This window comes from Homarus americanus, unplaced genomic scaffold (genome assembly GCF_018991925.1).
Source record: "Homarus americanus isolate GMGI-L3 unplaced genomic scaffold, GMGI_Hamer_2.0 scaffold4896, whole genome shotgun sequence".
NCBI classification, from domain to species: domain Eukaryota; kingdom Metazoa; phylum Arthropoda; class Malacostraca; order Decapoda; family Nephropidae; genus Homarus; species Homarus americanus.
This window is the reverse complement of record NW_024749657.1, coordinates 1,957,915-1,984,631: the sequence shown is the minus strand read 5'-3', so window position 1 is coordinate 1,984,631 and position 26,717 is coordinate 1,957,915. Positions and strand designations below refer to the sequence as shown.

The 26,717-nt window shown below is 40.0% G+C and overlaps 1 protein-coding gene across 3 annotated transcripts in view; it reads right to left on the bottom strand.

Moving 5' to 3' along the window:
* LOC121853517 (cationic amino acid transporter 3-like) overlaps nt 1–26,717 on the bottom strand; it is a 76,901-nt gene that overhangs the window by 15,107 nt on the left and 35,077 nt on the right. For 2 of the 3 annotated variants that reach the window (XM_042347671.1, XM_042347672.1), the window contains exons 6-12: nt 24,514–24,696; nt 22,755–22,879; nt 21,967–22,064; nt 20,748–20,887; nt 14,190–14,292; nt 9,505–9,561; nt 4,354–4,535 (exon numbers count right to left, since the gene is read on the bottom strand). In XM_042347671.1, coding sequence (XP_042203605.1) covers nt 4,354–4,535; nt 9,505–9,561; nt 14,190–14,292; nt 20,748–20,887; nt 21,967–22,064; nt 22,755–22,879; nt 24,514–24,696 — 888 coding nt within the window. The remainder of the gene's footprint in view (nt 1–4,353; nt 4,536–9,504; nt 9,562–14,189; nt 14,293–20,747; nt 20,888–21,966; nt 22,065–22,754; nt 22,880–24,513; nt 24,697–26,717) is intronic. The other variant, XM_042347673.1, reaches the window with a different exon arrangement.

Genomic DNA, 26,717 nt, shown 5'->3' with positions numbered 1-26,717 from the left:
AAACATAGGTTGGATGCTTATATAAGCAATAGGGGTTGGGTGTAAACGGGACTGCCCAGTATGAGCCAATAGGCCCGCTGCAGTTTCCTCCATTCTTATGTTCTTATGGTTCAATTGCAGCCCCTGTGGTGTAATCAACTTGGGAAGTACTGTATGCAGGTGTTTTCAAAACAATTAAGAGCTCCTGCCTATCTCAAGTCACACTCCGGGAGGGTTTGAGCCTCGGCTGTCTCTGTAATTTATACCTCAGAGAATACATCCCTAATGTAAATACCGTATATACTCGTGTATAGTTCGAGTTTTTAAGACCAAATTTTTAGGCAAAAAATTGGGGGTCGTCCTATACATGCATAATAGTTTTGTTAGGTTGAACCCATGCATGATGGGAAGGGTGAGGAGCAACTTTTAGCTTCAGACATGAAAAATATTTACCATTTACTGCCAGTAAACAATGGAAACGTAAAATATGTACCAATTAGTAATGAAAAGTTGTGCAGTTCCTTCAGCAAATGAAGCTCACCAACTTACAATAGGCTAAATTACCTTACAACGTGCTTTCAGTAGTCTATGTTGAAGTTCTTAGCACAGGCTAACTTATCATATCATATACGGTATCACAGTACTCATTGATCTACAAAAAATACCGGTAATAAAAACCTTTTCGATATTTCAAACTTAATATAATACCCGGTAATCTACTTCAACCTCCTATTGTTTACAACGACGCATGATACATCATGCACCACGAGCTATTGCGTGTATCAGCTAGAGGGTATGTGTTTTTCGAATCGTTTTCAGTTAAAAAACTGTTACATCACATGTATATTTTACCTTAACTGTGCCTGAATGAATATATTCTCGGAAATAAATAGTAGTTTTGCTGAAACATGATGTATTTTAATGTAAAATAGGATAAAATACATGACGAAAACAAAAGATTTTACCTAACCTTCCGATGTTCAAGAGAAGTTACTCGTTTTTTAATAGTTTTTGGTTAAAATATTGTTATATTACAATGGTATTCTATTCATACTGTGCTTGATATAATGCATTCACGGAAATGTAATATTTTTGCTGAAATGACGTACGTATTACAGTGGAAAGTGGGATAAAAGTGTGATGAATACAATGACTTTCGCTTTCTTTCGTTCAAAAGATGTTACAGTAATCGCTTTTCGAATGGTTTAGTTAAAAAAACTGTTGTATTACAATAATATTCCCTCCTAATTGACTTGAATAAATACTTGAATGGAAATATACAATATTTTTGTTGAAACTACCCGCGTTTCAGTGTAAAGTGTCGTAATAATAAATGGTAAACAATTTGCCTTCGGCACTCGGTGTTTCAGGCACGGCGAGCCTCAGTTTATAGGACGTAGAGCGTTTTTACTCAAGGTTTTGTTGTTCCATTACCCTCAAAAATGTGGGTCGACCTATAAACGAGGAATATCATAAATTAACGATTTCTTGGTAAAAAAATCAGGGTCGACCTATAAACGAGGGGGGGGTTATAGACGAGTATATACGGTATATACATTGGGATTTCGTTTAAACCCTTACTATAAAGTGCTTACATAGGGATGGGCAAACTGAGTACTGTGCTGTACTCTGAAAGAACCGAGTATTTCAGTACTGATTACTCGTCAGAACCGATTAAACAGAGTACTAATTGATTACGTTTTTAAATCCGGCTTGCTTGTGCCATAAACTGCTTGTTTAGCATGTTGTGTACATCAGAGACCTACATTTTGATGTAAATTTTGATTAATATAGTCTAATGTTATCAAAACAGTTTTAAAATACAGTGGTCCCTCCATTAACGAATACAATTGGTTCCACAGAGTCGTTTGTTAACCGAAAATTTCATTAGCTGAATCTATTATTTCAATGGGATATTGGGTAATTGGTTCCAACTCACAGAAAAAGTACATATAAAGTACAGTACTGTACTGTATACCGGTAATACAATTAACAAACCATTAAATATAAACTAAATACAGTACTGTACTGTACTGTACAGTATAATGCACAATAAAAAATAAAAAATAATAGAATGCTACATTTTAACTTACTTTGAGGTGTGTATGTCATATTCCCGGCAGCTTTGTTTACATATCAAACGGCTGATTGTAGAGGCAGTCGATGATGACATGCCATATCTTTACAGAGTGCACTGGTTCTAATGCCTTCTTCATGTTTCATAATAATTTCTGCACTGTATATTATCAATATGTGAACTAAATTTCAGAATGACCAATAATTTTAATGTAAAAAATGCAAAAATATTCAAGAGACCAACAAACTGGATGTTCACTCCACTGTAAACAAAGTTAAACTGAGAAGGTTAGTTGGGTGATTCGATCAGCTGATGGGCTCACAAAAACTGTTCCCTGTACTGTATGTATTATCAATATGTTAACTAAGTTAGAATGACCAATAAATTTTAATATAAAAAATGCAAAAATATTCAAAAGCACAACTTTTTTATATTTACTCCAGTGGAAACAAATGTAAACATAGAACCAATTACTGTATTGGCGGACTAGCCGATAAGCTGACGCGCACAGCAAAGCGTGTTTCTCGTAAGGCTGTCTTTAATTGAAGTTTTGTTCGTTAATGGAATTGAAAATCCTTATGGGAGCTAATTCGTTAATCAAAATTTCGTTAATTGGACCATTCATTAATCGAGGGACCACTGCAGATACAAATTCCATTTGTTGGAGCTCAGGATTTCAATAAAATTTCTGTCTTTTCCTTCATTTTTTTTTTTCACAAAATAACAAAATTACCCCGATGTGGGTCACTGACTTGTGCTCTGGTGGGCTAATCCCGTAAAAAAAAAAAAATGCTGAAAACCTCATAAGATTTTCATATCACGACATATGTGAAGTTCACAGTAACAGCTGATAGATAGCTTTTGTGAGCATAAATTCTTTGGTTAAGAGCTCACAAGATAATTATTTGGTTCAACAATGAAGAAATATACAGTACATAATTCTATGTGAGTAATCAATGGTTAATAATTATTTGTTGGAAAACCATACATTCTGCTTAGACTATTTGTTCAAGATATAATAGGACTACCAAAGGCACAATAAGTTCAATAACTTGTCATAATAGAATATATGCTCCTGTTGGTATAAGAGGATCCTTTTGTGGATAAAAATTGCACAGCAAAATGAGTTTCCAAATCATGATGCTTTATAAATATTGTAGAAAAAATAAAGTCATTAGGTTCATAATTTATCTTGCAAAGTTTACATCTCCTACATAAAAAATTGGACATATATAGAACTATGAAAGCTCTACAATTTTTATAATCGAGCATTAGAGACGGATATTTTTAAAAAACAAAGTGAAAAGTAATCAAATTCAAGAACTGAATAAACCGAGTACAACCCGAACCAAAATGCCCATCCCTATACTTATGTAGAGTCATAGTGGACAGTGCTGTAACAGTGAACAAAGAGAGATTATGGGTAGCTGCTTGACCAGATCGCTACTTATTTAACCTCTCCAGAGACATCCTTACACACACACAACTAACACCACCCCTACCTCCTCTACACACACACACACACAACTAACACCATTCCTACCTATGATCTAATTACCTGTATTAAGAATATAGTAGCATACAATCAACTTAAGTAAGAGGGTGAGTGTGGTGAAAACAGAGTTTAGACTACACACACAGATCCCATTGTTTTAATATTTTCTGTATAAAACTACCATATCCATTATGTTCAGTATCTGTTATGACTAAATTTAATATAAGGTTGTAGTATATAGAGTACAAATGTGCCAATTATTAAGACACTTGAATCAATTAACTCATGTGTAAGCAAAGGTTTGGCAGCATTACCGTGTTCTAAATGACACTGCTACCGACGAGATTCATTAGGATGTGTTTATATTCCTTTAAGGATTTAATGGGTTAAAGGTCCAACACCTATAAATGTATATTTTGAGGTGCTGTTCAGACATTAATAGACTAATAAAGACAAAAGTTGGCCTAAATATACCTCACTACAAGCACCACATATGGACACCATTTTACTGGAACATTTGCTCCCTTACAGTCCTACCCAATGGGGGATATATACGACATGGAATTCCCTTGAGAATGTTGTCCTCTTTTATTAATAATAAATATTAATTTATGTCATGAAGAAAGGTAGTGTAGTATGGACATGCTGGGAAATGTACCCGGGAAGATGTGAGCATGGAGGAACACAGGTTTTATTGTAAACATCAGATACAACATGTTAGATACTGACTCAACCCTTCAACTATATTTACCTTGAGATAAACTGAAACTTATAAAATACTAATTGGTCAAATTTTACTTACAATATACTATAGTTGCATAGGTGACTAGTGAAGATGTGAGGTCAGTTGGGTTCTTTAAACACTTCTGGTTAAACAACTGATTTACATAGTCCATCACTGTATGGGTTGAATGTACCGGGATATCTGTATGATGTCCAAGTTCAGTGAAGCTTTGTGCATCTGTATCTTCATCCTCAGCATACCTGAAGCATTTATAAGTCTATTTAATAATAATAAAACCGAGTAAAATGAGATACTGAACCCTCACTAATTTTATACCATCAGGGCTCTGGGTGAACCTGATTACTGTGTTCCAAACAATAATATTAGTGATGGTTCAGTGTATTACTACATTAACTATCTTAGCAAAACAACTATTTCACAGGCTAATATACTATCACATAAGCACATGCAGAAACAATAGATTCATCCTAAAACCCCATACAGTATTACTGTATAGCCATCTCAGTGACTAAGACTTGCAGTATACACAAAGTCGACAGTCAACAGTCAGACCTCCAACAGTGATGGCCAAGCTCATTAAACAATGAGTAATCCTCTGCAATCTTGCATTTATAAATTAAGTTTGAACCTGAAATCCTGTTTCAAAATTGGGTCAGGATCATTCAGCCCCATACAGTTGATAAGTCTCAGGGGTTAAAACAGAGGTTGACCTAAAACTATTTCAAATTCTACCTCACCTCCCAAGGTTGAGGGTCAGACAATACTGTACTGTATATAGTTTTCCTGTAAACTAATCTAAGCCAATAATTCTATACTTATGAAACACATACAGTACTTACTGGTGAAATAACAACAACAACAACAACAACAATAACAATAATAATAATAAACGATAATAGCTGGCATTTTCTTTCTCAAAAGTGCCAGTTTTTCTAAAGAATTCATTAGTGCTTGAAACAAAGTCAAAGTCTTTAAAATAAAAATAAATATTGTGCTGTACTATAACAAAAGTTCACAAAAAGTGATAGGTCGAATTCTGTCACTTACATACCCTTAAGTTTTAAAACTTCCTAAACCCTGTAATTTTCCATCACTGTAGCTTGTTGAGGATCATAAACTTAAAAAATAAAAAGGTCTCAAGTTGTTTCTTAAGTATCGTAGGCAGGGAGGGATGGTAGGCAGGGAGGGATGGTAGGCAGGGAGGGATGGTAGGCAGGGAGGGATGGTAGGCAGGGAGGGATGGTAGGCAGGGAGGGGTAGGCAGGAGGATGGTAGGCAGGGGGGATGGTAAGCAGGAGGGATGGGCAGGGGAGGGGAGGCAGGGGAGGGATGGTAGGCAGGGGAGGGATGGTAGGCAGGGAGGGAGGGTAGGGATGGTAGGCAGGGCAGGGGGGGATGGTGGGGAGGGATGGTGGTGGGCAGGGGGATGGTAAGCAGGGGAGGGATGGTGGGCAGGGGGGACAGGCAGGGCAGGAGGGATGGTGGGGAGTGGGAGGGGAGTGGTGATGGTAGGGAAGCAGGAGGTGGGGCAGGGGAGGATGGCAGGGATGGTAGGCAGGGGAGGGGAGGAGGTAGGTAGGGGAGGGTGGGCAGGGAGGATGGTGGGCAGGAGGGATGGTGGGGCAGGAGGGATGGTGGGCAGGGAGAGGGATGGTGGGCAGGGAGGATGGTAGGCAGGAGGGGTAGGCAGGAGGATGTAGGCAGGTGAGGGGATGGTAGGCAGGGGGGATGGTGGGGCAGGGGAGTGGATGGTGGCAGGGGGGATGGGAGGGGAGGAGTGGTGGGCAGGGGAGGAGGGGCAGGTAGGCAGGGAGGGATGGTAGGCAGGCAGGGAGGAGGCAGGGGAGGTAGGCAGGGGAGGGATGGTAGGCAGGGGAGGGATGGTAGGCAGAGGGATGGTGGGCAGGAGGATGGGGCAGGTAGGCAGGGAGGGATGGTAGGCAGGAGGAGGTAGGCAGAGGATGGCAGGTGGAGTGGATGGTAGGGGGAGGGATGCAGGCATGGTAGGCAGGGTAGGGGGAGGGACAGAGGCAGGAGGATGGTAGGCAGGAGGGATGGCAGGAGGGAGAGAGGCAGGGAGAGAGGGATAGTAGGCAGGAGTGGACATTAGAGGGATGGTAGGCAGGGAGGGATGAGGGGGAGGCAGGGAGGATGGTGGGCAGGTGGGGATGGTGGGGCAGAGGATGGTGGGCAGGGTGGGCATGGTGGCAGGAGGAGGGTGGGCATGGTGGGCAGGCATGGTGGGCAGGAAGGGATGGGATAGGCAGGGGAGGGATGGTAGGCAGAGAGGGCAGGGGGATGGTAGGCAGGGCAGGGAGGGACAGGCAGGAGGGATGGTAGGCAGGAGAGGTGGTGGGCAGATAGTAGGAAGGGAGGGATGGCAGGGGCAGGGAGGAGGATGGTAGGCAGGGAAGAGGTGGTGGGCAGAGAGGATAGTGGGAAGGGAGGGATGGTAGGCAGGGGGAGGATGGTAGGCAGGGGGTAGGCAGGGGGTGACAGGGCAGGGGAGGGATGGTGCAGGCAGGAGGGATGGTAGGCAGGGAGGGGGATGGTAGGCAGGGGAGGCATGGAGTGGATGGTGGCAGGGGAGGATGGTGGGCAGGAGGGATGGTGGGCAGGGGAGGGATGGTGGGGCAGGAGGATGGTGGGTAGGGGAGGGATGGTAGGGGAGGATGGTGGGCAGGGAGGGATGGTGGGCAGGGAGGGGATGGTGGGGGCAGGAGGGATGGTGGGCAGGGAGGGATGGTGGGCAGGCAAGGGAGGTGGGCAGGGAGGGATGGTGGGCAGGAGGATGGGCAGGAGGATGGTGGGCAGGAGGGATGGGGGCAGGGGAGGGAGGAGGATGGTGGGCAGGGGAGGATGGTGGGCAGGGGAGGGATGGTGGGAGAGGGAGGTGGGATGGTGGCAGGGAGGGATGGTGGCAGGCAGGAGGGATGCAGGCAGGAGGGATAGGCAGGAGGATGGTAGGCAGGGAGGAGTAGGCAGGGAGGATAGCAGGCAGGAGGGATGGCAGGCAGGAGGGATGGTAGGCAGGAGGACGGTAGGAGGAGGGTGGTAGGCAGGAGAGGGGTAGGCAGAGAGGAATGGGCAGGAGGGATATTGGGTACAGGGAGAGGATGGTACAGGAGGATGGTAAAGGGAGGGATGAGGCAGGGAGGGGATAGGCAGGAGGGATAGGGCAGGAGGGAGGTGAAGGAGGATGGCAGGCAGGAGTGTAAAGGTAGGTGGGGAGGGATGGTAGGCAGGGAGGGATGGTAGGCAGGAGAGGTGGGATAGTAGGCAGGGGAGGGATGGTAGGCAGGAGGGGATGGTAGGCAGGAGGGATGGTAGGGGATAGTAGGCAGGTAGGCAGGAGGGAGGTAGGCAGGGTGGATGGTAGGGAGGGAGGGATAGTAGGCAGGGGGATAGGGAAGGAGGACAGTGGTAGGCAAGGAGGGATGGTAGGCAGGGAGGGATGGTAGGCAGGAGGATGGTAGGCAGGGAGGGATAGGCAGGGAGGGATAGTAGGCAGGAGGGATAGTAGGCAGGAGGGATGGCAGGTAGGAGGGTAGGCAAGGAGGGATGGTAGGGGCAGGGATGGAGAGGATGGTGGTAGGTGGAGGATAGTAGAGAGGGAAGGAGGGCAAAGGTAGGCAGGGGAAGAGGATAGTGGGCAGAGAGGATAGGCAGGGAGGGATAGCAGGAGGGAAGGAGGGATAGTAGGAAGGGAGGGAGGCAAGGAGGATAGTAGGCAAGGGGAGGGACAGGCAGGAGGGATAGTAGGCAGGAGGGGATAGTAGGCAGGAGGGATGGTAGGCAGGAGGGATGCAGGCAGGGGAGGTAAGGCAGGGGATGGTAGGCAGGGAGGGGAGGAGGAGGATGGTAGGCAGAGAGGATAAGAGGGATGGTGGGCAGGAGGATGGTGGCAGGGGTGAGGTGGCAGGAGGGATGCAGGGGTGGAGGGATGGTGGGCAGGAGGGATGGTGGGCAGGAGGATAGGCAGGAGGGATGGCAAGAGGGCGGATAGGAGGAGTGGATAGGAGGCAGGAGGGATGGTGGGCAGGAGGATGGTGAGGGGAGGGGATGGTGGGCAGGGGAGGATGGTGGGCAGGAGGAGGTGGCTGGTGGGCAGGGCAGGGGGATGGGGAGGGATGGTGGGCAGGAGGATGGGGCAGGTGGGGCAGGGAGGATGGTGGGGCAGGAGGGATGGTGGGCAGGAGATGGTGACAGAATGGCATTTAATAATAATAATAATAATAATAATAATAATAATAATAATTAACGGTTTATTGAAAACTTGGCAGTCAGAAGGCTGAAAATATACAGTTACATATTTGGGGAATGGGTTTCGAATTACAAATAATATACAAGTAACATAAGTGATACAAATAAGATATATAATAACTAGATGGGGAAAAGCTCAAACTACAGGGCATTTCAACATAGTGACTGCAAGGAGTAGTGTTTACTGGGAGTGAATACACTGGTTTATTACAAGTTATTGATAATTTTTACAATGGTTGGGACTGGGCTGTTCTTATAGCGATCAGTTCGTGCACGTATGGGGCTGGATGCGGTTGTGGTGTTGAAATGTTACCTCGGGCTAGGGATCTCAGGTGGTAGGAGGGATGGAAGCAGGGAGGATGGAAGTGGTGAGGGATGGTGGGCAGGGAAGTGACAGCAGGCAGGGAGGATGAGGGCAGGAAGTGATAGTAGGCAGAGGGATGGGGTAGGAGGGATGTAGGCAGGGAGGATGGTAAGTAGGGAGGATGGTGAGCAGGGAGGGATGGTGGGGCAGGGAGGGATGGTGGGGCAGGGAGGGATGGTGGGGTAGGGAGGGGATAGTAGGCAGGAGGATAGTAGACAGGAAGTGATAGTAGACAGGGAAGTGATAGTAGGGCAGGAGGATAGTAGGCAGGAGGGATAGTAGGCAGGAGGGGACAGGTAGGATAGTAGGCAGGAGGATGGTAGGCAGGGAGGGATAGTAGGCAGGGAGGGATAGTAGACAGGGAGGGATGGTGGGCAGGGAGGGATGGTGGGCAGGGAGGAATGGTGGGCAGGGAGGGATGGTGGGCAGGGAGAGGATAGTAAGCAGGGAAGTGATGGTGGGCAGGGAAGTGATGGTGGGTATAACAAGAGGTTGGAGGAAATAATTTTCTTGGTGCATCAGAACACAAAACACACAGGTGCCGGTTAAACTCTACAGTAATATTGAGGTACAGTACTTACGTGTTCTTGAGCAGGGTGTACTCAGACTTGCCAGTGCTCATATCAATATCTGTGTATCTGGAATAAAAATACACACACAAAGACTGAAATATACAACGGACAGGACATTAGTTTCGATGTTTTACTGCAACAATAAAAAAGAGATCAAATGAAGCACACACATACAGTACACACACATAGGTGGATAACTTATCAATAATTTGGCAACATTTAAAAGCTAAGAAGAGGAAGTAAACAGTGAAGACCCCAAACAATGTACAAAAAGTGACCAAGAAATAAACAAGACAACAATTAGTTCCATAACTCATGTCAATAACCACATATTTATTTTTATACTAAACCTTCACTACAGATAGTATTAAATTCATGAGCCATTCCAAAAAGGCATAGATATAAAACTTCCTAAACTCTTGATGTTAAATGTTGAAAGCAGAGAAACCCCACACAATCTCCCCAGTCACTTTCATGAACACATATAGTGGGTCACACAAACTACCATGGAACCAGATTATAAAGAACTCGGCTATCAGGGTGTGGAACAACCTGAAACACCAGTTCAAACAACACTTATCCTGCCTGAAATAAGTTGTACTAAATATAATCAACTTGAATATAGGAAGACAAACATATTGGTAAAAGCAACACCATAATGAAATTCAAGTAAAACAAGCCAAATACTTGTTACATGCCAAAGATTATAAACAAAGTGAATGAGCCATTGGTAGCTCTCTGACGTGCACTTATGGGAACAAAGCCTTGGAGGGCCTCTCTAAGGGGATGAGATGCATGTTGGTCGAGGTGTAGTTTACATCTAGAGAGAAACTGGCACTTATATTTGTGCACAATTGTTCAAACTGAAACAATGTAAATCAAGGGAGCTGGTGCTCTGAACACTGGTGAACAAAACATAAGTACTGTATACAGCAACACCTGAAAAAGGATTTTATGTACAGACCCAACTTGATTCCCAAATAGTATATATCAGAACCTGTCATGTACACAGGTAATTCAATGTAAACAATTTACACTTTTGGGTGCCAGGTTTTGAACACAGACCACCACAGTTGCTAGTCAGGCTACAAGAGAGTAGTTAAAGTGGGGTAGCTTTTGTCTATTGTGGTCTAGTGGAGAAGCTGCCTGCCAACCAACCGTGGTGATCCAGGTTCGAAACCCGGCAGCCAGAGGTGTTAATTATTTACTCCCGTATAGTAATCATGGCAATACTTCTCCACTCACTTTCAGAATGACATGTTTAGTATCTTGCTATATAATGGTTGCCCCTCGTGTAATGAGGATGGCCGGCCCTAGGGTCACCTAGGCGCGAATTTGCTTAAGGTGTAGAAGCTGTCGCCAACACAACAACCACACCCCAAGTAAACGAGTTGCATGACCCAGTGTCAAGGAATAGTCCGAGAAGACAGGACAACTCGCCAACTGCACTGGCTAACCATTACTCCGGAATACGATCTGCAAATCGATTAACATCCAGGTCCTCAATTACTGCTGGGTAGACAGAGGCTACAACACCCACACCACACCACGAATCCACTGATCAACATGGGGCAGATCCCCAGTAAACTAAGATCCAAAGAAACATTGCATCAATAACTTGTTTATAAACATAAAGAGTAATGAGCAACACACTGTTAATTGTGTACATCACTCTGCACTTTTTCAGTCAGTTTGACCAATGATAGCTAACAGAGCCATTAGACGCTTATTTCCAGTAGGGAACTTATGCCAACAACATCTGGTGTTCCTAAGTGGTCACCCATCCAAGTACTGTACTAACCAAATCCAGTGTTGCTTAAATTGGCTGATCGGACGAGAAGCAACATCAGCATTCCCTTTATTAAGCTACAGTATTACCATACATACATATAGATGATACATAAAATGAATAGGTAAATTTTTTTTACCATAACTGTGTTTTCCAGCACAAAATCCCTCATATGCATAAAAAGAGACCTAGAAAATAGTTGGTTTCTTTAAACAAATCTTGCCTGTGAGGTCAGAAGCTTGTTGTGAGGCTGAGCCTGCTTCCTACTACAGTAAGTAACTACAGTAAGCCTTAACAAAAGATAAAGATGGGCAGATCACACAGGCACTATGTGATCAGTGTGACTCTTAGGACAAGGGCAGTTTCTTAACAGTTGGGAGGGAGGTTATTAGTTTGTTGGGGTGATGACTGGTCTTCAGATCTGACCCAGTCACTGTAGGTCAGAGCTCCTCTAGGTGCCAGCCTTCATCAAGTCTTTCTAGACAGGTGTTCATTACATAAGTTATACTTCTGTAAAGCATTTTTAATATACTCTCGCTCACAAGGTGATTATGGATAAAAAAAGGGGAGGGGGAGGGAGGAATAACAGAACCAAAATACCAAATCCCATTTCTCTGGGAGAGGAAACAGAAGATAATAATAGTAAAGAAAAAGAGGAAGTGTATATACTAATAGAGACCATGAGAGTAAGAGAGGAGTGAAGCAGGTTAGTAAGCCTATTATACATTTTGACAGGTTTATCTCGTGGCAACCCTCCAATTGGACTACTCAGAAAGAATGAAAAATCAGAGATATCAACAAAGATACAGTACAGTCTCTCCTCGACTGACGACATATTCGACAACCCGGACATGTTTGTAATTCCCTTTAAAATGGCTGGCAAGCGTAAAAGTGAGAGTTCTCGTGGTGCTGAGAAGAAAAAGAGACACCCATTTTAGAATTTCTATGTACTGTATTATTTTCGCCTTTTCGACTTACGCTCTGGTCGTCGGGACGGAACCCTGTAGTAAGTCGAGGAGAGACTGTACTGCACTGTATATGTGGCAAAATGTACATCTATATACAAGTGAGTAGGATATATACAGGTATCCCCACGTTACAGAAACTCAGGTTGTAGAAATTGGCCAATCTGTAGTTGGTAAATTATGACCACTAAATTTGGGATACGGCTCGTAAATTTGACCATACGGAAACGGGGTAAATTTTCAAAATTTTTAACAAAAAAATTGGGATATAGAAAAAAAAATCAGAAATTATAATTAATTGGTATTGATATTTTTTTTATGTTTGCTACCACCAAGAGCGCGTGCACTGGCATACCCATGCTGACTCAGTGTGATGTCACCTCCCAGCATGTGTGGTAGGCTTGATCCCTTGATCCCAGCTCTTGGATCTAACACTTATGTGTGTATCTTATTCAAGACTGACCAGTGTATTACCCTTATTCAAGATGGGTAGAAAGAGGCCATCAAGTGCAAGTGAAAGCAGTGGTACTAAAATATCCCATAAAGGAACTATGTTGGAAATAAAACTTGATGTTTGACGGAGGTTTGATGCAGGAGAAAAACCAAGCCAGATTACAAAACATTAGGGCTTGCTACATCTACAGTGAGGACAATACATGATAATAGAAACAAAGTTAGGTCAAGTGCTCAAGCAGCTACTCCTTTAACTGCCCATATGTGAGGCTCAATTTGGAACGACACCTCACCTAACCTCATGCTACACTCGACATCATTTGTGGCGAGTTAAATTAAAGTGTTTTGTGTTCTGTTATATTTATTTATTCCTCACATTTACTGGTAGAGCATATATTATTTTATGTACAAAGAATGGCTTCTTCCACCCTCAAACCATCCTCTAGGCAACAAGACACGTCACTCAACTCACCACCTAAGTCACATTAGAGTATTGTAATGATTTTATTTATCTTATTCTCAAACGATCATGGACGAGTGATAAACAAGCTGAACTAGCGACAGATGGTGGGTGGGTTGGCTCATGCAAGAGCGAGACCTAAGCATCAGACACGTATGTGTTGCTATGTACTGTACTATGGATAGATGTACTCCGAGATCCTACTGTATCTATTATTATATTAACCCATAAACCATCCACCAGTTCTGGTAAAAGTCGTCCTGTTAAAAAAGTGTAATATTTTGTAAGAAAAAAAAAGAGATAATTCTGCACTTTGGGTATTTAAACTTCTTGCTACACATTAATATGAGTGCATGTGTCTCAGGAAATTCCCCCAGGACCTCTCAGGCAAGCGAGCCAAATATAAATGTTAAATGAATTTTTTCTATGTTCCATTCATTAATATTCTATTTCTTTACTCTCATTACTCACAAACTCATGGAAAACTAAGTAATAAATAAAAATTATAAGGTTTTAATACTGCAGTTCCCTTTTCATGTATTTAGGCTGTAAATCTGTCACTGGTGAGGGCAGGAGTCATAAATACAGCAGTGCTTTAAAACAGCGGTAATGCCACAGTGATGATGCCATCTTGCTATTTTAGAACAGCGGTGACACTTAATGGGCTAATATCATAAAATAATCAATGTTGTGTTTAAAAATGTTCATTTTCAATCATAAAAGTGTTTTTATTACTTCTTTTTGCTGACAAAAATTTCCTTAGGAATGCATCTCCATTTACATAATGGAAGTCAATAGGAAAATGGGGTTGACGAGATAGACAACTTTTCAAGGACGCACCTCTTCTGTAACCTGGGGATTACTGTAGTCTGTAAATATTTTTCACAAAGGATTTAAGAGTTGAAAACAAACATAAGCTTCCCAACACAAATTCTGTACTCAAATAAGAATACTGCACAATCTTCCCAATTTCTCAATGAACTCACTCTTTAATACTGTACTAACACACGTTTACTACCGAGCCTACCTGAGCAGCATGACGCACACAGCTACTATACTGTAGGCAAGAAGAGTTCCAATGCTCATCATGTTTACTAGTTCCTCCAACTCAAACATCATTGCCATGACACCTGTGGATTAATTGAGACAAATACAATTTAAATTAACAAACTGTTGTGTACTACAGCAGGTATCAGAGAACCCTTATACACAGATCTGTAAAGTAAACACAGGTGCAATAAATATTTAAAAACAAAAAACAAACATTACAGGCCAGATCATACAAAATTATAATCACTGCTGATGGTTAAAAAACTGTCATCATAGAAACTGAGCCAATAAAAGAAAATATCCTCTCTGGGAAAACTGTAGGACTGATCCAGACACAGTACTGTACTGTACCTCTTCTTCTGGTGGAGCTCTAAGCCAGGCAGCTCTAATAATACAATGCAATGTACAGTCAGGGTCAAAAGTCTTTAACACTTAGCAATATCTGACATCTACTTCTGAGTTATACATATATGATTGGGATATAATAATAACACTACTTGTCATCACCAATTATGCCTGAACCACAAAATGGGATAAAACTCTCCTTAATACCTAAGATCTTCGGGTACTTACATGCCAACTACTGTCAAGTGTTCAAGACTTTTGACCCCATACAATACCAAGAAGTCCATGAGTCCACTTGACATGATCTTCCAATGTCAGCCTGGGTTAACTTGTTAATCCCTGGGATAAATCAATTATCTTTAACTTTCCCCTACACTGTCAGCCTCAAATGAAGGGGCACAACACACCAACTGAAAGTCTAATAAGAGCCTTGACAATCCACCCAAACAGTCAGTTGCCACGACAATTAGTTCTGCAATATAAGAAACTAAGTGAATTCAAGTGAATATGACTCAGACCAAAATAACCTGAGCAAGCCCAGACCAAGTTCTTGCTGACTAGTGATGAAACCAAGGGAGACGGACGGGATGGTTCCCCCTGCATGACCTAGAGTCCTACCAGAATAATGGCTGCCAGGATCAATCATACACTTGTGGCGGTCATCCTCAGCATGGACAGCCATCACTACCCAGACAATTCACTTGGCATACTGAATAAATTAATACTCTACTCCCTTACTTTGTTAATGTACAAACCTGGTGTAATCTTGAATTCCATAGGAAAGGTTAACTTTCAAAATTCAGAGCCCCATATAAATATGAGACACTGTACACCCCGAGAGTCAAAACAGTGGACAACACATCCCTTGCAAGAATCATAAAATAGTGGATTGAAAATTATGGTCTAAATTGGTTAATCTTGGTCTGGACATATGGAGAGAATGAGTGGAACGGCTGGCAAAGAGAGGTAGCATAAGTGAGTTGCGAGTCTAAGAAATGACCAAAATTATATGGAAGGATAGTGAGCACATGTACACTCTCCAAAGAGTATCTTTAGGATTTTGTGTGACAATATGACACAACAGACGAAGGACTTTGACAACCCTACTGAGGCAACAGGAGTCACAGTGTTTATAGTGACCCCTCCATAAAGATATTTATTGGAGCGAGTGTATAACAGGATATCAAGTACAGTATAACCCTTTTAATCTGGACTAACTGGGGGAAAATCCAATCCATATTAAGTGAAATTCGGACAAAGCGATTTCTGGAGGGGTTTACTTAATCCGGATAGTCTGGATTAAGCGCACACGAGCACCACTTAACTCCCACGGACTATTTGTGACATTATGGACTAATTACTATGGCTTCCAAAGGCAAGACAACTTCAAAAGGAAGTCAGAGGAGGGCCAGAAGGGAGTTTAGCTTGCAGGACAAGCTAGGAGTTCTATAAGATCATGAGAAAGGTGTGTAGGTGTGCCTGCAAATGTTTTGATGGAAAAATGTAACTTGAACAAAGATAAAATGAAGAAGTCCTCTGCCTTTACCTAAGAGGTAGAGGGTCACCTCTGGCAGTATATGTGAAATAGAGTGAATCATCTATTTCTCTACCTCCCTGCAGCTGATAAAGAGCTTCTACACCATATGGGTCAGACAGGTCTTCTTTCGTGCCTACACCAGTCGTTACCCCTGAGCCTCCATTAGTGGTGATGGTGGGGGAGGACAGTGATTAACTTTATTTCAGTGCTGTGTAAATAGTGCAATGTTTAGTGTACAATGTACAACAAGTAGTAGGCAGCTATCAAACAGGGAGGTACTACTGCCTGGGAAGATATTGGAAGCATAATGCATTGTCTTATGGTAGACCCTGCTGCCATATGGCATCACAAAAATTGTGACCAAGTCCCAGGTTGCTGGTCTGACTTTCTGCCTCATTTACACACAATTGCAGGGTCTCAATTGTTTCTCTTATTATTGACAACACAACAAACATATATTATTTCTCACTTTTGATCTTTTTTCATTTTTGTATTTCTTTATGGTTCTTTGTTATTATTATTACAGTGTTGTTATTATTATTATTATCTTCATTATCTTATTATTTTATTTTCATATTCTATTTTTTATTATAAATTTAATTTACTATGAATTATTATGATTATTACAGTAAAGCCTCCAATATAATAACAACGGTTCGACCAACAACTTTTCATATTTAAGATCCCAGTTAATTTAGGACCCAATTCAATTTATGTCCTTATTTCATTCGTATTTACGACCAAAATATAATAAAATTACATTTTCATATAAATAATAACCAAATCCCGATATGTAATATAAAAAAAAAAAATACTGGCGGGCCTTTTGTTTTCATGCATCTGGAACAGGAACAGGAGAAAAACTTTCCCAGGTTTCGTACAGTATTTTTTGCATCCCTACTCAACATGACCAAGACAGCAAGTGATGGTTGTGTTGTTTCAAAAGCTAATAGAAAGTGTCAAAGCTTAGCCGGGAAACTATGTGTTAAAACGATATGAAAAAGGTGAGAGGTCTGTGGATATTATATGGAGCAAGCAATGAACATATTTTCTGAAGTGGATCCATTTACAGAACAAAGCATTAAAATTTAAATAAATGCAAATGACCTCTACATAAAGATGCATAATGAGAAAAGAAAGAAGCTGTGCAAGGTTCTTTAGACAGCTTTATTATTCGAAGGCCTAAACCATCAACTTCAGCTACACCATCAACTTCAGCTACACCATCAAATTCAGCATCATAAGCAGCTTCAACATTAACTTCAGGTTCAGTAACAGTTTCAGCACCAGCTTTATGGAAAGCTACAGCTTCAGCCAGAGTTGAACATACAGCTTCAGCCAGAGTTGAACCTGATGACTCTATCATCTGAGTAAAAACTTGCACAATATTCATTGGCTGTCCTTATGTTTTAGACTTTACCACCATTGGTGAATAGAATTTTTGTTTTACATTCGTAAATATTATTTTAAACATATATGAACAGTAAATAAGTGTTGCTTTCATATTCATATGTAGAGAAATGACGATATGTTTTCACATGTATGCACTTACTGTTCATACGTTGGCGTTCCCAATTGTCTCGCATTATTTCTTTACCATTAGTGGTTAGCTACTTCTAGTGTTCCATTTATTAACATTAAATAATATTACTTAAAACATACATACAGGTACAGTAAAAGTCCAAAAATCCGGATGCCAGAAATCCGGACTTTTCGAAAACTCAAACTTTTTTTTTTTTTTTAGCTGGCTTTTGTGTGTATGTGCGCATGCGTGAGCGCCACAGCTGCACAGCACCAACAAGCGACCACGCGGTCGCCACTTTAAAACGAGAAATCAAACTGTGACAACGTATGTAATTTTGAGTCCTACTCTTTCCATTTACAGAGTATACAGCTAGACCCCGACTTACGACTGCTTCGACTTACGACCGTCGGGACTTACGACAGCCGCAGTTGTGAGCATTTTTTTTCTCTCCAAATGACGCACGCATTTTCTATACCGAAACGTTTCCAGTTAATGTAGTCTCCATGTATAATTAGAAAATTATGGGGGCCCCATGTGCATTCAGCTGACTACATTAAAGGTTAGTGCTCAGTCACACTGTATCCATTCCTCATTATTTATTACTTTCACTGTACTGTATCCATTCCTCATTATTTATTACTTTTACTGTACTGTAGTTCATTGTAGATTTTTATTAAAAAAAAAAAAAAATTTTTTTTTTTTTATCTATGTCGGACTTACGACCATTCGGACTTACGACCTGGATTTGGGTCCCTAACCCCGTCGTAAGTCGGGGGTCTAGCTGTACTGTACAAGCCCATAATAATGGCTCCTAAAGTAGATAAACTTCGCTGTGTGAAGAGAAAGAAGAACACGTTGAAATTGAATGACAAACTTTAAATAATTAAGAAAATAGAACGTGGTGTGAGCAATATTGTTCTAATGGAAACATACGACATTGGAAAGTCTACAATTTATGATATAAAAAAGGCAAAGAATAAAATTCTACAATTCACAGCTTTTTCTTTAAAACTGCTCGTTTTGATAAATGAAGAATGCTATATTTGCTAATGAATAAACTATCAAAATATACCTGTTCATCTCTTCTTTATTCCTCCTTAAATTTGAATTTTCAAAGTACAGGTTGTACCTCTCTAGTACGGCAACCTCGGGACCTGACCGGTGCCGGACCATGGAAATTTCCGGACCATGGAAATTCACCCTTTTCCTGGACAGATAGTGACTTGCGCTTACGTTAGCACCACTTTCACTACTTCGTGGTCTCTTTGAAGACATATTGAAGGGTTAAATGTCGTACAGTAGCTTCTCAAATTTTGCGAGTTTTTAATTCAATGTTTTTTATTTGGACACACAAAAAAAACCACTACATAATTAAAAATTTTGACGGCGGAAACTCGAATTTCGATGGGTTTGAACGGCTCGCCAACGTTCAGACGACGTGCACAATCGTGAAAACAGCGTCATTTCTCTTATGTACAAAAGATTCATTATTGTTTATTACTCAATGTCTTTTTTATTGAATTAATGTTTATGTGTGCAAAATGAGCAATACAATTCATTAATACTACGTAGAATATTAAAACACACGAGGAAATGAGACAGCATTGTTTTCGTTGATTACAAAACCATGGACTGACTGGTTCTACATATAAAACAAGAAAATATGACCCTGGTTGTAGCTGTAGTAAAATTAATGTAAAAAATTAATATGGTTGTTTTAAGTAACGTTATTTAATGTTAATAAATAGAACAATATAAGTAGTAAACCATCAATGGTAAAGAAAAAAGTGAGACTGCGCGTATGTAAGTGCGCACATGTGAAAAACATATTGTCATTACTCTACATAAGAATATGAAAGCAACACTTATTTACTGTTCATATATGTTTTAATTAATGTTTCTGATTTTTTTATTGAATTAATGTTTGTGTGCAAAATGAACAATACAATTCATTAATACTACGTAGAATATTAAAACACACGAGGAAATGAGACAGCATTGTTTTCGTTGATTACAAAACCATTGACTGACTGGTTCTACATATAAAACAAGAAAATACGACCCTGGTTGTAGCTGTAGTAAAATTAATGTAAAAAATTAATATGATTGTTTGAAGATATTTGTTTTAGCTCATAAAATTCATACAAATTACCCGGCCAGAATATAATTTACATTGCTGGAATTCTTACAATTTGATGATCATTTTGAATATAAACATCATAGATTTTGCATTAGACATACAAATTTTAGATATAATGTTTACTCTGAGTAAATATGTTATCTTTTGTGCAAAATATATGACTTTTGTATTCAAAATATTCCTGGTCTTACAAGGAATCCAGTAATGTCAATTATATTATCCTAACTTTAGTTTGAGGTATTATTTATTACTATACCTGGTTTTCCCCCTAAAATTTGTCAGAGAGGGAAGAGCCAGCGAGTGTAGTGTGAGAAGAGGGGGAGGGAGTTGAGTCCATTATTTGAATGGACATAACTTGGCGACTGTATTTCTCTATTTCTCTTAAGTATTAATTGTGTGCATGTACCATCATAAAATTAAGATGTTATTTTTACTAGAACATAGGTATTGTGTTGGAAAAAGTGGAGTTTGGGGGTCGGCCCGGTCTCTATTTCATTTAATCCCATATGTTATGTCATTCACTTTACGCATTTCTCACTTTCCGCGGTACCCTGTGGGTTACATTAACCGCGTAAAGTGAGGGTTGACTGTATATATAAAAAAAAAAAAGCACCTTCATCCTCCACCACCAACACCATCAGCAACATCAACTTTGTGGTAAGCACTGTATCTCCAGTATGTAAAAAAAATAAATATATTATTCTGCAGGTTACCGATTCAAACGATTGAAAAGCAATTACTTATTTTTACCACCACGTGGGTAGAGGCAGACTACTTCACGTTAATCCAGATTAACATAAATTAGTCCAGAATGGTTTGCCAGTCCAGAAAAAAGAGTGGATTAAGAGGGTTTTACTGTAAGTACGGAGAGAAAAGGTATAAACAGTTAGCTCAGAATATGAAATAGGTTCACAAAGGGCTCTTGTTACATTACATAAACCGAAGATTTATCAATAATATATGAATGAAAATAAAACATATTACTCACCAGAGAAGAGGCCAGACAGTATAGTTGCTATGAGAGGTGTTTGAAAGCGCGTGTCGATTTTGGCTAAGAAGCGGAAAACCAATCCATCATTTGCCATGGCATAAATCACTCGGGGAAGGGGAAACATTGCCCCAAACAAACTGTGGAGGATATATATCATGTCATTAGAAACTATTAACATATAATCACTTCAATTTTCTTTTTACATTCAACCTGTTACAATATTACTTGAATACCATTAACAAATACTTCTTTCAAAAGACTGTTTAAAATAGAATGTTAATAAACCTTCATGATTCACTTTATAGTTTCATGTACCGGGTATATCATTCAGTCAAGATGCCATCCACAGGTGTGAGGGTTGGCAACCAAAGCCAACCACTCTAAATATTTTCCCACTGTTTTTTTTAACTAAACTTTCCAGACTTTTCATCTCTCCAGGGACCAGAGTTTTTAAAATCAGTCCTCCATTCAAGTCTCAGCCTTCCCCTGGCCCTCCTACCTTCAGTTGTAATTGTACTCATTACTATCTGCCATTATTCCTTCATTTAGATATGACCAAAGAATCTCAGATTAAGTTATTCTACAAACTTCCAGAATTGCCCGTTGCTCTGCTCCTTCCCATCTTTGCGAGTCTTCGTTAACTTTCTTATAAATTATCTTTACTATCCTCCTGCAGCTACATATAGTATATCAAAAGCCTCTGGTGTCTACTGATATTAATCCAGGTAATCCTTGTTTATTGCATGGGTTCTGTTCCTAATAATCCTTGGGCTGATTATTTCTATGTTCTCCCCCTCACACGTGTCTGCCAGCTCTTGTTCCTTCACTACACCTACGTCATTTAATTATGTCAAGTTTCACACACACACACACACACACACACACACACACACACACACACACACACACACACTGCAAATTTGGTGAGAAGCTTCTGCACCATCCTTGACACTGGCTCCTACTACCACCTGAGATCCCTCGCCCGAGAATTGCTGTTTGACACCACAACCGCATCCAGCCCACACGAGCATGAACTGATCGCTATAAGAACAGCCCAGTCCCAACCATTGCAAAAATTATCAATAACTTGTTATCAACCAGTGTATTCACTCCCAGTCAAATCTTACTTTTTTCAGCACACTTACACACACACACACACACACACAATACAAGTTAACATAAACACCATACCATAATGCACCATACAGTACAGTACCTTGCAGAAAATCCAAACAAAGCACCAATGCTAACAATCCATTTGGAGACATCCCACCCGAGGCGGACAAAAAGTTGCACTATTGGAGCGTCTGGGTCCTGAAACACATTGAGGAGAACAATATAGAGGAATAAGGTTACATGATTCTGATTAATGATGGTGGTTTTAACTGCCTGAATGGTTAGGAGGCTGGAGAAGAAAAAAAAATCAGTAAAGCCTCTCAATCGGGGACTTCTTCATAAGGGATATCCCCAATCAGGTAAGAGAGACACCACCACTACTACTACTATTAATACCACTGCTACTACTACTACTACTACATCCTCTTCACTTAACTGTAACAAAATCACTAGACTAGAAAGGAGATAAATAAAACTAATGTCCAGTGAGGAAGTCTTCCCCGTTAGAAGTAGGGAAAAGGAATAAACTTCATTAACCCCAACAATAAAATTTTAAAAATTATTCAAGAAATTTTGAAGGACACATTGCCAAATCCCGTGACCTGCTGGAGCTTCAGGCATAGTCCCCTGACCCTATCTGACCCAGGAATGTCCTATAGTACAATATCTGACAGTAACTGAGGCTCATCTGAAATGTAGAGCACCAGATTTGAAGGAAATTGGGAGATTTTTGAACACTGGAAAAGAAAATAAATAAAAAATAAAATAAAATAAAATCACCAATTACCAATCCCTTTGAATGGTTTATATAAACATGCATGAAAACACACACACACATTTTATAAATATACAGTAGGTATGCTTTAAATCTACAGTTTTCTTACGTACCTCTATGCAGTAAGCGAGGGCAAGTGTGAGGACTGAAGACACACAAAAGTATGCCACAAAAATTAACGTAAGAGAGAGGGCAATAGATGTAGGAATACTGCGTTGTGGGTTCAATGCTTCTTCACCTGAAACAGAAAGAATTAACTGAAATAAACATCAATGTTACTGTAAATTAAACTGTATATGTACAGTCTCGTTCAAGATTCTTCGAACACTGCTGGAGACAGCAGGCGACTCGAGGACGTTTGTTCACTATAGTACGTAGTATAATATAATGCGAAACAACAAAACCCAACCATTAATTAAGCAACGGGGAACTAAGTAACCAATCACGGATAACTTTTACATTTATTCATATTTTTTACTACGTACAGTAAAAGTCCAAAAATCCAGATGCCAGGAATCCGGACCACCCGAGAATCCGGACTTTTCGAAAACTCAAACTTTTTAAATTTAGCGGGCTTTTGTGGGTTACGTGAATGAATGGAGTTGCTTTAAAAAATAAATTTACATAATTCTAATAATAAAAGTAATTGTAAATTATAGGTAGCTAATTTTGTTAGTTTTGTAATTAGCTTGAACTGAAATGTAAAATTTGAGGCACTATAAATCTTTTGTGTGTATGTGTGCATGAGTGAATGCCACAGCTGCACAGCGACAACAAACGACCACGCGATCCCCACTTTAAAACAAGCAATCAAACTGTGACAACGTATGTAATTTTAAGTCCAACTCTTTCCATGTACAGAGTACAAGCCCATAATAATGGCCCCTAAAGTAGATAAATTTCGTTGTGTGAAGAGAAAGAAGAACACATTGAAATTGAGTGACAAACTTGAAATAATTAAGAAGCTAGAACGTGGTGTGAGCAATGCTGTTCTAATGGAAACATACGACATTGGAAAGTCTACAATTTATGATATAAAAAAGGCAAAGAATAAAATTCTAGAATTCACAGCTTCTTCTGAGCCTTACATTAAAATTGCTGAAAGAAAAAGTTTACATCGGCCAAAATTAGAAAATCTTGATAAAGTGTTGCAAGAATGGTTTTTGTTAAAACGATCAGAAGGTACCGGGTATGGCAATTTCTGGGCCGATGCTTATTGCCAAAGCAAAGTCTTTTAAGGAGCAAATGAACATTAAATCAGAGTGCGCATTTAGTGATGGATGGCTTAGGAATTTCAAGACTCGTGATGGAATTAGACAGTTTGTTTACATTTTTGTCTAGTGTTGAGTTTATTTTTCTTTAAAACTGCTCGTTTTGATATATGAAGCATGCTTTATTTGCTAATGAATAAACTATCAAAATGTACCTGTTCATCTCTTCTTTATTCCTCCTTAAATTTTAATTTTAAAAGTACTGCCTGAAAATCCGGAAAATCCGAAAATCCGGGCCGACCCAATCCCCAAGCAGTCCGGATATTTTTACATCTACTGTATTATAGTAAACAAATGGCCTTGAGTTGCCAGCTGTCTCCAGCAATGTTTGAAGAATCTTGAACGAGACTGTACCTTAAATTTACACATCCATTACCTACTCATTAGAGCATGTTTGTTATACTGTACTGTATGGTCTAATAACCATAAGCATATTGTGTACAGTATATACAGTACACTCGACTGCTGTACCAAGAATCTGAATATAAATTTTTCACATATAATAAATTTTCTGAAGAATTCTCAAACAACTGCACTGTACAGTATAATTATATACATACACAATTCTTTAATCTTATTAGAAAAATTATTAAGAACTTACCAGCTGTAGCAATGCAGTCAAAGCCAACAAAGCCAAAGAAGCATGTGGCTGCTCCCTGCATGATGCCACTGAAGCCAAAGGGAGCAAAACCCCCACTTCCCCACTTTTCCTCATTGGACTCGGTATCTTCTGAACAAGTTATATTCAGATCACTGCCGCTCAGTTGCCAGTTTTTTAAATTTGCTGCAACACATCCATAAAATAGTATATTTAATTTCACATTTATATTTACAAAAATATTTAGTGTTTTAGAGTCATCTATTCTTTTTGTTATGGATATATAGCTACTTCTTACCAAAGGTATCAATACAGTGGCCCCTCGATTAACAAGCGGTCCAATTAACGAAATTTTGGTTAACGAATTAGCTCCCATAAGGATTTTCAGTTCCATTAACGAACAAAACTTCGATTAACGAAAGCCTTACGAGAAACACGCTTTGTTGTGCACGTCAGCTTATCGGCTAGTCCGCCAATACAGTAATTGGTTCTATGTTTACATTTGTTTCCAGTGGAGTAAATATCAAGAAAGTTGTGCTCTTGAACATCTTTGCATTTTTTGTATTAAAATTATTGGTCATTCTAAAATTTAGTTAACATATTGATAATACATACAGTACAGGGAGCAGTTTTTGTGTGCCAATCAGCTGATCGAATCACCCACCAATGCTTCTCAGTTTAACTTTGTTTACAGTGGAGTGAACATCAAGTTCGTTGGTTTCTTGAATATTTTTGCATTTTTACATTAAAATTATTGGTCATTCTGAAATTTAGTTAACTTATTGGTAATATACAGTGCAGAAATTATGAAACATAAAGAAGGCATTAGAACCAATGCACTCTGTAAAGAATATGGCATGTCATCATCAACTGCCTCTGCAATCAGCTGTTTGCTACGTAAACAAAGCTGCCGGGAATACGACATACAGTCATTTCTGCTACAACGCGTGTTTTGTCAACGCAAATTGGCTATAACGTGATTGATGAATAGAAGAACGATATTTGTAAAACGCGAACGCGTGTTGGCTGTAACGCGATTCCACTCGAACGTTTGAAGTGGACTGTCGCTTGGCGCGGGGTTATGCAGTGTTTACAGTTCACGTTCGACATCACATGTTCACTTGATTCATGTGTTTTGTTTGTGAAGTGTTATTTGATAGGGACACTATAAATTTCATCCTTTTTTTGCAAATTTAGCTGTTCCCATAAATACTGTATAAAAAAATACATAAAAACAATGTTTCGCAGTGCGGACTAATAGCGTTTTACACCCTCGCTCTCTGTTTCCATCACACGATCAGTTGAAACACGTGGGTTGTTTTGAAGCATCCTCAGTGATTTTTGCTTACTATTTCTCTAATTTTGTGGTATTAATTATGTTACATTTACTGTATGATTTCATTATTAGATATAAATGTAACATTTATTTTGTGTTAGGCTAACTACTTAATTTTTTTTCAATTTCGAGTAATCTGCACCTAATCCTATTTTCTCCATAAGCCCTGTTATTTCTATTGCGCGAATTTCTACAACGCGAGGTTTTACAAGAACAAAACTATTGCATTGTAGCAAAACTGACTGTACACACCTCAAAATTAAAATACAGTACTTTATTCTATTGTTTTTTATTTATTATTGTACAGAATACTGTACAGTACAATACTGTACTGTATTTAGTTAATATTTAAGATTTTGTTAATTCTATTAGTGGTATACAGTACTTTGTATGTATACTTTTTCTGTGAGTTGGAACCAATTACCCAATATCCCATCGAAATAATAGATTAAGTTAACATAAATTTTCGGTTAACAACCGACTCTGTGGAACCAACTGTGTTCGTTAATCGAGGGACCACTGAACATATAATTAAAAGAGGATATAACTGATATATGCTCCATAAAATACACTCTGTAATGTTAACTAAGGGTGTGAGAGTGAGCATGGCAAAAAGAAATGAGTATCAACAATGGTGAAGGACTTGTGGCCAAAAGCTGCCTGTAAGAAAAGTGTTGCCAGAAATTCAACAATGTGCAGTGAGTGTGGAAGGTGGGTACACAAGAGGTTCACTGGTGTAAATGGTAAACTACAGGATGTTGCTGACTTTTAACCCATAAAGTGTCCACCATTTATGGTAGAAGTCGTCCTGTCATGTACAGATATTTTTTAAGGTGTATTTTGTTTTCAAGACAGAAAACTTGCATAATTT